The sequence below is a fragment of the Schistocerca serialis genome, chromosome 2, assembly GCF_023864345.2.
Source record: "Schistocerca serialis cubense isolate TAMUIC-IGC-003099 chromosome 2, iqSchSeri2.2, whole genome shotgun sequence".
NCBI lineage: Eukaryota > Metazoa > Arthropoda > Insecta > Orthoptera > Acrididae > Schistocerca > Schistocerca serialis.
Genome location: NC_064639.1, coordinates 1161493277 through 1161505394, shown reverse-complemented (window position 1 = coordinate 1161505394; position 12118 = coordinate 1161493277). Strand labels below are relative to the sequence as shown.

General features: G+C 46.5%; 1 protein-coding gene across 1 annotated transcript in view; it reads right to left on the bottom strand.

Moving 5' to 3' along the window:
- LOC126456733 (uncharacterized) overlaps positions 1-12118 on the bottom strand; it is a 72607-nt gene that overhangs the window by 48398 nt on the left and 12091 nt on the right. Inside the window, exon 2 of the mRNA XM_050092478.1 lies at positions 2220-2461. Within this exon, the coding sequence (XP_049948435.1) occupies positions 2220-2450 (231 nt within the window). The 5' untranslated portion in view covers positions 2451-2461. The remainder of the gene's footprint in view (positions 1-2219; positions 2462-12118) is intronic.

The following is a 12118-nucleotide window of genomic DNA, read 5'->3' as shown; positions in this document are numbered from 1 at the left end:
CGCGGTTACTCAGCAACGTCGCATTACTTGCAATGATTTTGTGACCACTTTGTCTGATCAAGTCCATCGCAGGGTACAATGTTTATTACTCCCTGGTACTCCAAGAAGACAGGACCTCTGTTCACACAGCTCGAATCACCCAGGACTGGTTTTATGAGCACGAGGATGAACTGTTGTACACCCCATCGCCACCACAGTCACCGGATCTCAGCATTATTGAGGCTTTGTGGTCTGCTTTAGAGAAATTTGGAAATTTGTGGTAAGGCCTTATGGGACCAAACTGCTGAGGTCATCGGTCCCTAAGCCTACACGATACTTGATCTATCTCAAACTAACTTACGCTAAGGACGACACACACACCCATGCCAGAGGCAGGAGTCGAACCTCCGACGGGGGGAGCCGCCCGGGCCGTGATAAGACGCCTCAGACCGCGCGACTACCCGGCGCGGCTTTAGAGAAAACGATGCGTAATCGCTACCTATCTCCATCGTTGTTATCTGCACTTGCCACAGTTTTTCACCAAAACCGATATTTGAAAATCGTACATGACCTGTGTTTCTCCAATCCGAAAGGTCTAGAGTCTGTTTTGACCGCCAGTCGTTTTCCTACGCCGTGCTAGGCATGGTATGCCGGTGTGTTTTTGGCGATTCCACAGTTTGTCCACCCCTGTAGTTGGTACAACAGCACTGATTTGGTAATTGTTGAACGGAGGCTGAATAGTAACCTATGCTGCGACAGCCTTCATGACCAGTGGATCAACTGGTTTATCCCAGCATGATAATGGAAGCTCCCAAACTCTTTTCTCACCAAATACAGTATACCTGGAGCAATGAATGGATGCTTGACTGGCTTGCCCAGTCCCCCAATTTGTCTGGGATGAGATGGGAAGACCATCCACTAGCGAGAAATCTTGATGAATTTACGCACTAAGTGTTCGATCATGGCAAGAAATTCCTCAAGACGAGGTTCGGAAGCTTTTTGCCTCAGTGCACCAATGAAGAAAAGAGTGGAGGGGGGGGGGGGGGGAGGGGTCACAACTCATTCTGATGTTCGTGATGGACATCAGTTCCAAATGGAGTGAAAGGTTAAACACAAGTTATGTGATGAAAATCTCACAAACGACTGATAATTCACGGAATAAAACTTCCCGTTTCCATTACTGTATAATGTCATAGAAACATTAAGTAATAGAAACTGAAATACGTAAATTAGTGTGACATCTTCATTGTCATCTGTTACGTCCCTAGATAGTATCCCCAGCAGAAGCTAAAAATTTGTCTAATGTTTTCCTTGGCAGCTTCCGGAAGCTGAACTGCCTGTGTCAATGAGGGGTACACTGTCAGATAGGGGGAAATACCGAGCAAGTTGTGGCAGACACAGAAGCTATCGCAGCACATGGGAATGACCAAGTACTCAAGCCTGCATGCGAAGCATAATGACATCTAGTGATACCATCATATTAGTGACAAAGCAGAGTGTGTAAGGAGGCGTACATGCAACGCAACAATAAGTGTTCAGGTGTCGAACCAGCAGAAAATAGCCTTTGTAAGGCGAAGTTGCGAAAGTCCGGATTCACTAGCAGAGCTTACAGTGAGGAAAAACCAGGGCACATGACATCATTGCCATCCCCATTCCTGCAGAGCACACGCGAACATAAATACCCTACTCATCTTACCTAATGTCTGACTGCCGACTGTCCGGTGTGCAATCTCAGTCCTTGTGTCAAGCTGCAGCTATCCACTGAGAGGAAAGGCTACGGAGGTCGACCCTCGGCGTGTCCAGCTGTCTTCGATCGTCTGTGGAGCCGCGAGTCCAGCTGGGAGGACGCTTCTGCTGCCAGATGCACTCACAGCGTACTGGCCACTGCAGCTGGGGCGCAGAGGCCACTGTCACCCTGCGAGCCCGCTCGGCGCGCGTCACCAGGACGCTGTCCGCCATCCACTTTCATCTGAGAGGGCCGCCGCTGCCGCTCGTCCCGTTCCCGAGGCTAACACCGACTTGCCTGCTCCTGTCTCCTAAACGGGGGCTAAGCGCTGACCCCTGTGAGTGAGCGAGTACTTCAGATGGACCTGGGGACGTGACTACGTACCGATCTCGAAAGTAATGTGTTGACGTCAAAGACTTGCAGTCACGAGAGTTTTGGGCTGCTAGAGCTGGAGGCCGCCGATGTCCACGGGTCGAACAATTTGAGCAACACTCAACGTCGAAGGATAGCGTACCTCTGGATCGTCGCGCAAGCCAAAGCACGACGTGATGGGCTCTTCACGCAGGAAGACGTCGGCCATGAGGCGCACGGCCTCCTCGTGGCGGTCGCCGGGCAGCTCCTGGACGAGGTAGGCGGGCGGCGCGTCTCCCCCGGCGCCTCCCAGCGGCCGCCGGCCCACGTGCCGCTGCACGACGCTCGGGAAGGGCACCGACTCGGGCCGCGTCCACGGCGCCATCTCCGACATCGTGTTGCCACCTGCCAGTAATATAAAATACGCTGATGGCCATTAAAATTACAGCTTCGTGAAGGAAGCAAGCATGGAATGTCAAACTGGCACCAACTGACTAACTGCTCGGTTATGCTAATGGTTAACATTTCAGCGCAAAAATAGGTAGGTGTAATGCCGTTTACGGTATGTGTAAGAGAAAGGTTTACACAAGTTCGTCAGAATATTATGATATGCCTGTGGGAAGAAGAAATATCTCGCAACATGTATCGGAATTCGAAAGTGGAAGGATAGTGGGCTACAGAGACTCTAGTTTATCGTTTCACAATACTGCTGCTCGCGTTGGTCGCTATTGGCCCCTTCACACTCACGAAGTTATCCGGCCGACCGATGAACGCACCAATTTCGTGGCAGCCTACACACGTCCCGATCGACTGCACTCACAGATTACAGCGCCTACCTGTTGTTGTGATTTGTTTATCCGAAGTTCATCGAGTATGTGTTTTACGAGATTATCTTTGGTTTTGCACATAACAAAAACTGGGGCTTGACCTGGCTGTTTCAGAGTTAACAACGCAAAAAAAAGCCGAGAGAAAGCTGTGGCCAAAGAAATGGCTGATGCAAAGAAACTCAGCCGCGCTCTGTTACTTAAGGAGCTGAAAGACATTGACTTCCGTGATTACGTAATAATAGATTAAACATGCATTTCAGAGTTGCTGAACATCGTCAAAGAATTCTTAACGAAAAAGAATACAATCCTGAGAGAGGCTGTAATCTGCGAGGAGAGGATGTTAGCTACTTCACGGTTCCTAGCCATTGACGGAAGTTCAGAGGACCCCAAATTCGTCCTCTCGTGTCCCCACAATGTCCGCCTCCGTAGCGTAGCGCTAGCGTAGCGCTAGCGTTACCGCCAACCACGCAGGGGGCCGGGGTTCGATTCCCGGCAGGGGACTGGGTGTTGTGTGTCCTTCATCATCACTCACTCGCAAGTCGCCGATGTGGCGTCACCTAAAAAGGACTTGCAATACGGCGGCTCAACTCCCCCGAATGGGGCCTCCCGGCCGACAGTGACATTCGATCATTTCCATCTCCACAGTTATTATCTATAATAATTCCTAAAACCTGCAACGTGATTTATAGTTACCTGAAGAACTACGTCATGGTCAAGTAAAATAAATAAAACAAAAGTTGTGTATGTAAACTTTTTTAATTTATTTGTGTATCTAGCGTAAAACAGGAACATCAACAAAAGCAAAATAAGGATAATGGAATACAGTCGAATTAAATCAGGGTGATGCTATGTTAATTAGATTAGGACACGAGGCGCTCAAAGTAGTAGATGAGTTTTGCTATTTGAGCAGCAAAATAACTGATGATGATCGAAGTAGAGAGGATATAAAATGTAGACTGGCAATGGCAAGAAAAGCGTTTCTGAAGAAGAGAAAGTTGTTAACACCGAAATAGATTTGTCAGGAAGTCTTTTCTAGGAGTATTTGTATTAAATGTACCCATGTATGGTAGTTGGTTCAAATGGCTCTGAGCACTATGGGACTTAACATCTGAGGTCATCAGTCCCCTAGAACTTAGAACTACTTAAACCTAACTAACCTAAGGACATCACACACATCCATGCCCGAGCCAGGATTCGAACCTGCGACCGTAGCAGTCGCGCGGTTCCAGACTGAAGCGCCTAGAACCGCATGGCCACCGCGCCCAGCTGTATGGAAGTGATAGATAGACAATAAATAGTTTAGACAAAAAGAGAATAGAAGCTTTTGTAATGTGCTGCTAACGATGAATGCTGGAAATTGACTGGGTAAATCACGTAACTAACGAGGAGGTACTGAATAGAACTGTGTAGAAAAGAAATTTGTGACGTTACGTGGTTGGAAGAAGGAATCAGTTAATAGGACACACTGAGACATCGTGTGTTGACCAATTTAGCACTGAGAGGGAAGTGTAGAGGGAGACCAAGAGAGGAATGCAGTAAGCACATTCAGAAGGATGCAGGTTGCTGTAGGTAGCCGGAGATGAAGAGTCTCGCACACGATAGGGTAGCGTGGGGAGCTGTATCAAACTAGTTTCGGAGTGAGGACCACCACCACCAAACCACAACAACATATATATAAGTTCCGGAAATAAAACCTAAAAACTGAGATACAGAAGGCCGACAGATTTTCATTCATACAATATGTATCTTTTACTCTATGTGCACATTAACCGCCGGCCGGTGTGGCCGTGCGGTTCTAGACACTTCTAGACACGGTTCTAGACCGCTACGGTCGCAGGTTCGAATCCTGCCTCGGGCATGGATGTGTGTGACGTTCTTAGGTTAGTTAGGTTTAAGTAGTTCTAAGTTCTAGGGGACTGATGACCTCAGATGTTAAGTTCCGTAGTGCTCAGAGCCATTTGAACCATTTTGCACATTAACCATTATGGACAAATTAAAAAAATTTCGTGCACCTCTATTCCTGTACTCCTCACACGACATGTCACTCAAACATTTCTAGTCCTTAAATTTCTTCAGTACCTCTGTCAAAGTTCCGCCCGTCGCGCACTCTGCACAGTAAGGTCCGAAAGCCCCGGCACTCCTCCCTCTTTTGGTCACGATGTACACTCCTTATACTCCTTATGTCTTTCTTTTCTTTTCAGATGGCGGGCTCAAGTACCTACAGTGTGCGAGAACGTCTTCCTGCAACTGCATGGGCTTATGAACGTGCACACAGCTTGAGAACTATTAGAAATGTGCAACAGGATTTTGCTGCACGATTCCGTAAAGAAGCTCCACCAAAGCGAACGATACTGCGATGCCAACAGAAACTCTTCAGAACTGAATCTACTAGGATCACTTTTTAAGTAAGAACCAATAGCGGCGCATCCTGTCCCGTGATGTCCGTTCACGGACGGCCACTCTTGGCCGGTCTCTCACTAAATTAAATTAGAATTATTTATTAATACCTTCAGCTGCTGACGGGCGTTGATATATATCAACAGGGACAGGTGAAAATGTGTGCCCCGACCGGGACTCGAACGCGGGACCTCCTCCTTACATGGCAGACGCTCTAGCCATCTGAGCCACCGAGGGCACAGAGGATAGGGTGACTGCAGGGACTATCTCGTGCACGCCTCCCGCGAGACCCACATTCTCACCTTATATGTCCACACAGTACATTCGTAGTGCCCCATCCAACACACTCATTACTCGTGGAAGACATTCCCATAAGAGTTCGGGTAATATGTGTGCATCAGCACAGAAGAGGAAGGTCATGGTCGGTATTGCCAGAACGATATACTTATATGGATATGGTGTCTGTACTTTCGGACATGTTCGAAAGAACAGACACCATATCCATATAAGCATATAGTCTCTCACTAGGCCGGCTAACGTTTCACGTCTCTGCCGGTGTTGGTTGTACGCTTATACTGCCTCGCCTGTCGCCATGCCCATTCACGGGCAGCTTGTTGAAGTTTATGGTGCAGGTGAAATGAATGATGGAAATGTGCGTAAATGGTGTGGGTTGCTTTATGAAGGAAGGACAAATGTTCATGATGTAGAACGATCTGGTCGAATTAAGACTTGACACGAAAACTTGACGGGGCAATTCACCAAAACAGGAGCTTCACTGTCGACGAGCTGTATCAGAAATTTCCACAAGTTTCAAGATCATTAGTATTTCACAATTTCACTACAAAAAAGTGTGTGCGAGAAAGATGCCGAAAATGTTGATAGAAGAACACAAAACAAAGTGAATAACACATTGTTTGTCCGTTTTGGAGCGCTATCACAAGGGTGGTGACGAGTTCTTGCGTCACATTGCGACCGGCGGTGAAACGTGGATTGCACGCTACACTCTAGTGAGTAAACGTCAATCGAGTGATCATCATTCAAACTCCCCGACAAAATCAAGAAAATTCAAACAAGAACCTTCAACAAGGAAAATCGTGGACGGTTTTTTGGGACCGGAATGGCATTCTTTTGTTATACCTTTTTTTGCCAAGAGGAATGACAATAAATGCTGAGAGGTACAGTGGAACACTATCAAAGCTTAGGCGCGCCATTCAAAATCGGCGGCGGGACTGCTCTCCAGCTGCGTCGTCCTGCTCCACAATTCCCGGCCTCCGGTTGCGGCGAGGACAGAGACGCAACTGCACAAGTTTCATTGCGAATTACTGCATCATCCGCCATACAGCCCTGACTTAGCACCAGCAGAGTTTTATCTGTTTCCAAAACTGAGGGGATTTCTTGGTGAAATGCGGATGGGAAAGGAAGACATGTTGGAAGAAAATGTTACTAACTTGTTTAACGGTCAGGCGGCAGTGTTCTTTGATGCTGGGATCTAGAAGCTGGAGCCACGAGTTGACAAATGTTTAAATGTTCACGGTGAGCATGTCGAAAAGTGAAAAAAATGTGCATATTGTACCTTGTGATACAATTTACTTTCACAAATAAGATTTCTCTCACTAAATTACAAATCAGGGAAAGAGGACAGATCGACCATCAACACGACAGTAGAAACGTGCAGCAGTGGCAGATTCTTTGACCAGATCTCCCATAAAATCATTGCGGAAAAGATCCGCTGAACTTGGAATTCCATAAACACTATGCTGACACATGAAAGAAGATCTGGAATGAAAATCTTTCAAGTCAAAATTCGTACATGAGTTAAGGACGAGGACACGCGGCGAAAGTATGAAGCTTGCTCAAGTTCTCTCGAACTGTTAGTGACACTCACAAAGAGAGGCATGGTTTTCTTCTCAGACGAATGTGCAATTTACCAGTCCTGTCAGAACAGAGGCATTCTTTCTGAAGAAAGGAAAATCCGTATTATTACCAAGACTTAGAGAATAATCTACCACATGTCATGAATTGGCCTGCAATTTCCAGTAGGCACCTCATAGGTCAGTAGTAGTAGAACTACCTTCGTACAGGAACACTCTGCATTGTTGCCAAATATATTCAAGATGGCGGCGATGACGTCATCCAAGATGGCCATATGTAGACTTGGCAACAGTGCATGACGTCATTCAAGATGGCGGATTTTGGTGGGAAAATAGGGCAATTTGTCTATGTCCACTAACCTAACCCCTAAAAAAAATGGCGGGAAATTTGATTTTTGGCGGGAAAATAGGCCAATTGGGCTATGCCACTAACCTAACCCTCCAGAGAAAATTGGCGCCAAATGCAAAATCCAACAGGATAATGGCTGCAAAAACCGTACTTGTCTTTATTATTATTCATTATTATTCATTATCATTTATTATCATTCATTATCATTTATTATTATTTATTATTATTATTATTGGCATACCTCCACTACAAAATTGCGCCAAATTCAAATACCAACAAGATAATGTCTCAAAAACTGTACTTCTATTTATTATTATTATCATTTATTATTTATTCAAGATGTCCGATTTCGGCGGGAAGAAAGCCATTTGCGTTACATCCAAAACAAAAATCTGTCACAAGTTCAAATTCCAACACCATAATCGATCACACGTACAAAATGGTCCACATGCTACGAACTTCGACTGTCCCTTATCTTTTTTCACTGCTAACCTATCAAAATCGTGTCAAATAATACACTGCACTTGTGCTAACGTAATTCACATCCTCTGATTTAGCAAGGAAAAAGGACTGAAGTCTTTATTTCAAGCAGTACAGTCATCACTTGTTCTCAGACTGACTCAGTACACATCCTCGAGATCGCAGCAGCTCCCAGTGCACTCGCCACTAGGTCCAGGCTCCAACTGACTTAGTTCAAGTCGTCGCCAGCAGAGGAGGCTACCCGTGGCGCCACCGGTCAGTGGTAGCCCGCCACTGGTCCAGTGGCCGCCCGGACTGCGCTACTTGCTGGACCCTGTAAACATGTGTCCGCCGGACACACTGGAACTTGCTGATGCCAACGTCACACACACAACCGCCCATCCATTCGCGATCCACCACGTAGTCGACATAGAATGCACTGCTACACTTTTGGCGCCAAATTTGTTTTGCTGGACAGGTTGGAGCCTGTCCATGCCTACCTCACGACGGTCGGTCAGCCGCTCGGACCACTAAACATGTTTTGCTCGGTCGAACCTGCCAATTCTGATGTCACAACCATTGGTTAGCAATTCACCACGTGGTTTCGTGGTGGACATAGAACACGCTTTGCGGCAAAGTTGTTTGCTGGAGAGTGGAATCTGCCCTGGCGTCACACAACCGCAGGTCCATCACGTGGCGTGCTCGACAAAGAATGCTCTCGCTAAGTTAACTGGCACAAAATTGTCTGCTCTCTCTCTCTCTCTCTCTCTCTCGCGCGCGTGCGTTATAACTGGACACGTGCCGCCGCCCCGCGGGTGTCCAACCACTTACGTTACACAGCCTCGATCGCTGCCTCCATACAAGTGCCGGTCATAGTCTTCTGTAAATATGCTAACACCCACATCGGACATCTAAGCTATCAATTGCCTAAGTACTTAATTTCATTTCAATTTTAATCGTATTAAACAATTCAATCCACAATTTCATAACAGTATCAATTGTGGTTCAATTATCTAATTTCAACTATTTTCAAGGTCGAGACTGCCACCTTTTCCTAGGAACCAGAGTCGAGTTTGAATTCGGGCAGTAAAGAAAGGTCACTAGTGCTTTCTCTACCAACCTAAGAAAATTGTTGGAAAGAAAGGACGCTTGTACTAACCTCAGCGACCCGACTGCCACTTCCTCCTAGGAACCAGCGCCAAGTTTGAATTCTGCCAGAAAAGAAAAGTCACTTGCACTTCCACCACCAACCTAAGACAATTGTTGCAAACAAAGCTCATGACCAGTAACCTAAGCCTCCAGGACGCAATGTCTTCCTATGTGTTTCTGTTAAAAGGACTCACCCTGCACTAGGACCATGGATGGAAAAACGAGTGTACTTTATTTAGGGATGGAGTATATGCATCACAGAACACACGTACTGACATGCCCCACACCATACAGACCTCCAAACCACTCCTACATAAGTCATTTATAATGCTCTACACACATGCTTGCTAATCGTAAACAGTTAAAAATAACACATCGGACAGCCTACAGACATGAGAACCGCTCATAAATAATGCAAAACATTTACGTGCAAATAGCCAAACAACACCTAATTTTCGGAAATAATTTCAGCGCAGACCTGCAAACTGCCCCTAAATAAGACAGCACAATCATGTGTAGACACATTAAGTACTCGTAAACTATTCAAATAGCGCATATTAAGGCCTACAGGGTCCACTCCCGAAATAATGCAATCAACGCGCGCAAGCACAGTCCCTTGAATACAAAGGAGGCAGCGATGAGTGAAGTATATGTCAAACCGCGCACAGCCCCTGCTCGGCTTCCGCAAGCATGAGGTGGCGGCATCTCCCGTTCAAACGTAACACCTGAGAAATTCCCATCCAAGTACGTGTTCACCTACACACACGTGCTGATGTGGTCGGCTGGGAGCGCAACCGCGAGCTGCAGCCGAACGCAGGCCAAAGTTGTATGTAGGCGCCGTTAATGACCGAACGTTCATTTACACACATCGCGCACTCCAAGCAGAGACGCGCGCGTTCGGCCTTCCTCACTCTAACTGCGATCCGGCGAAGGCGCTTCAGAAATCCACTCAGCAACAGCAGAACCTGCTTCCCCCCCTTAGCGATTCTAACGGACCATAAGTGACGATTGACTGACGCTTCACCGCGCACACCACAACCCCGCCTGCCGCCGCCACCGAACACCGGTGAAAGTCGCACTCCAAGCAGCGCTCACACCAGTCTCATATTTGACACATCTCCCGGTGCCGCTTGTCTCTGCTGTTGAATGAAGGCGTGTTGACGCACACACACACGTTTAACCATAACCATACTTAACTACCCAACACGGCTCTCGCCTCGCCGCAAAACGTCTGCATGACGACTCGCCATATAAAACGTTCTCAACATTATTCTTACATCACATGTCTTTGCAAAAAATAAGAACCAAGTCGACCTCTCGGGGACTGTATAGTGTCCCAGAAATAGTTAACGCTTGCTTTCTTCATGCCTCAGCTTGTATGCACAGAAATTCCTTCCATAACAGAACCTGTTTACCAAAATATCGCCTAATCCAGTCTTCCTCCCGGACATAACGTGATAGCCTTCCTGTTAGCAACATACGCAAACGTTCTCACCGCTCCTATATCACATCACAATCAATCGATCATTCTCATTAGCTCTTATCGAATTTACCGGTCGAATTACTAACGCCGTCGCTATCGAAGCACCACCCACTTTTTCTTTCTGGCGCTCTCTCGTTATTTTGCAAAGATTGCTAATTTGCACGGACAGTTCCCTCAATCTATACACACCCAACCTGTTCTTTCTTTCTACAGACGCTACACTCAATGGTAATAACCTATTTTACACCGATCACCATTTTTCACAGACAACTATAACGTCGCAATGTTGTGTACAGGTCATCAAATATAAACCATACTCGCAAGAGAATTGGACCGTCAAACCGAACTCCAACCAGGGAATATCACGGAGTATCGTCAATTTTCGCTGTATTTCTCGATATCAACAACACCGCACTAGCCTCCTGATCGCTAACGTAGCATATACACTGTAAATTATTTCTCCACAAACACCAAACTTTAGCAATGCGCAGCGTGCTGTAAACCACTAACTAGAAACAAGTAGAGTAATCTGATATTCGCACTCTCGAATACCGATGTCGGCCATCTAACAGATCCGAGATGATCAATATTCTGCTGGCCAGAGTGGCCGAGTGGTTCTAGGCGCTTCAGTCTGGAACTGCGCAGCCGCTACGGTCGCAGGTTCGAATCCTGCCTCGGGCATGGATGTGTGTGATGTCCTTAGGTTAGTTAGGTTTAAGTAGTTCTAAGTTCTAGGGGACTGATGACCGCAGATATTAAGTCCCATAGTGCTCAGAGCCATTTGAACCATTTTTTTTAATCAATATTATCTACAAACCAACTAAGGTCGTTCCCACGTCTAGAGAACAGGAAAATGTGTGTCCAACACACCACAATCCATATTCCCTCAACTAAATAAAGGCATCAAATGTGCAGAACCAGTTGACTGAACAATTTACGTGGGAGGGTATAACGCTCCACCGCAAACGCGCCATCTTCTCAAAGTTACACTTGATCAAGAAAGCAGCCCAGGACATACTTAGTTCGCTATTCGGTCGTCTAGAACATGATAAAGTTACCTTTCTCGAACCTATCTGCAACATTAAAAATCCAACATGGTCTTAGTCAGTCCCTACACATCTTGCAACTGTTCCCATTGACACAGCTTTGCACATGTGATCACACCATTTTAAGTCGAGACTGAGGAGAAGTCGGACAAAGCCGTATCCACCACCTTCTGCAGCCCGTCTAGAAACAGAGTGAACTGAGTTACTGCGACAGGACCGTGTTTTGACCATTCGGCGGAAATGCGCGCATTGTGGTGCGTCCCCAAACTATATACAAGCACTACAGATCCACATTCATTCAAATCTATAAGCCCAACATCCTGTCATCGTTATTCTCTACCCCCCCCCCCCAAAAGATAGGTTCGAGAAAGGTAACTTTATCATGTTCTAGACGACCGAATTGCGAATTAAGTATGTCCTGGGATGCTTTCTTGATCAAGTGTAACTTTGAGAAGATGGCGCGTTTGCGGTGGAGCGTTAT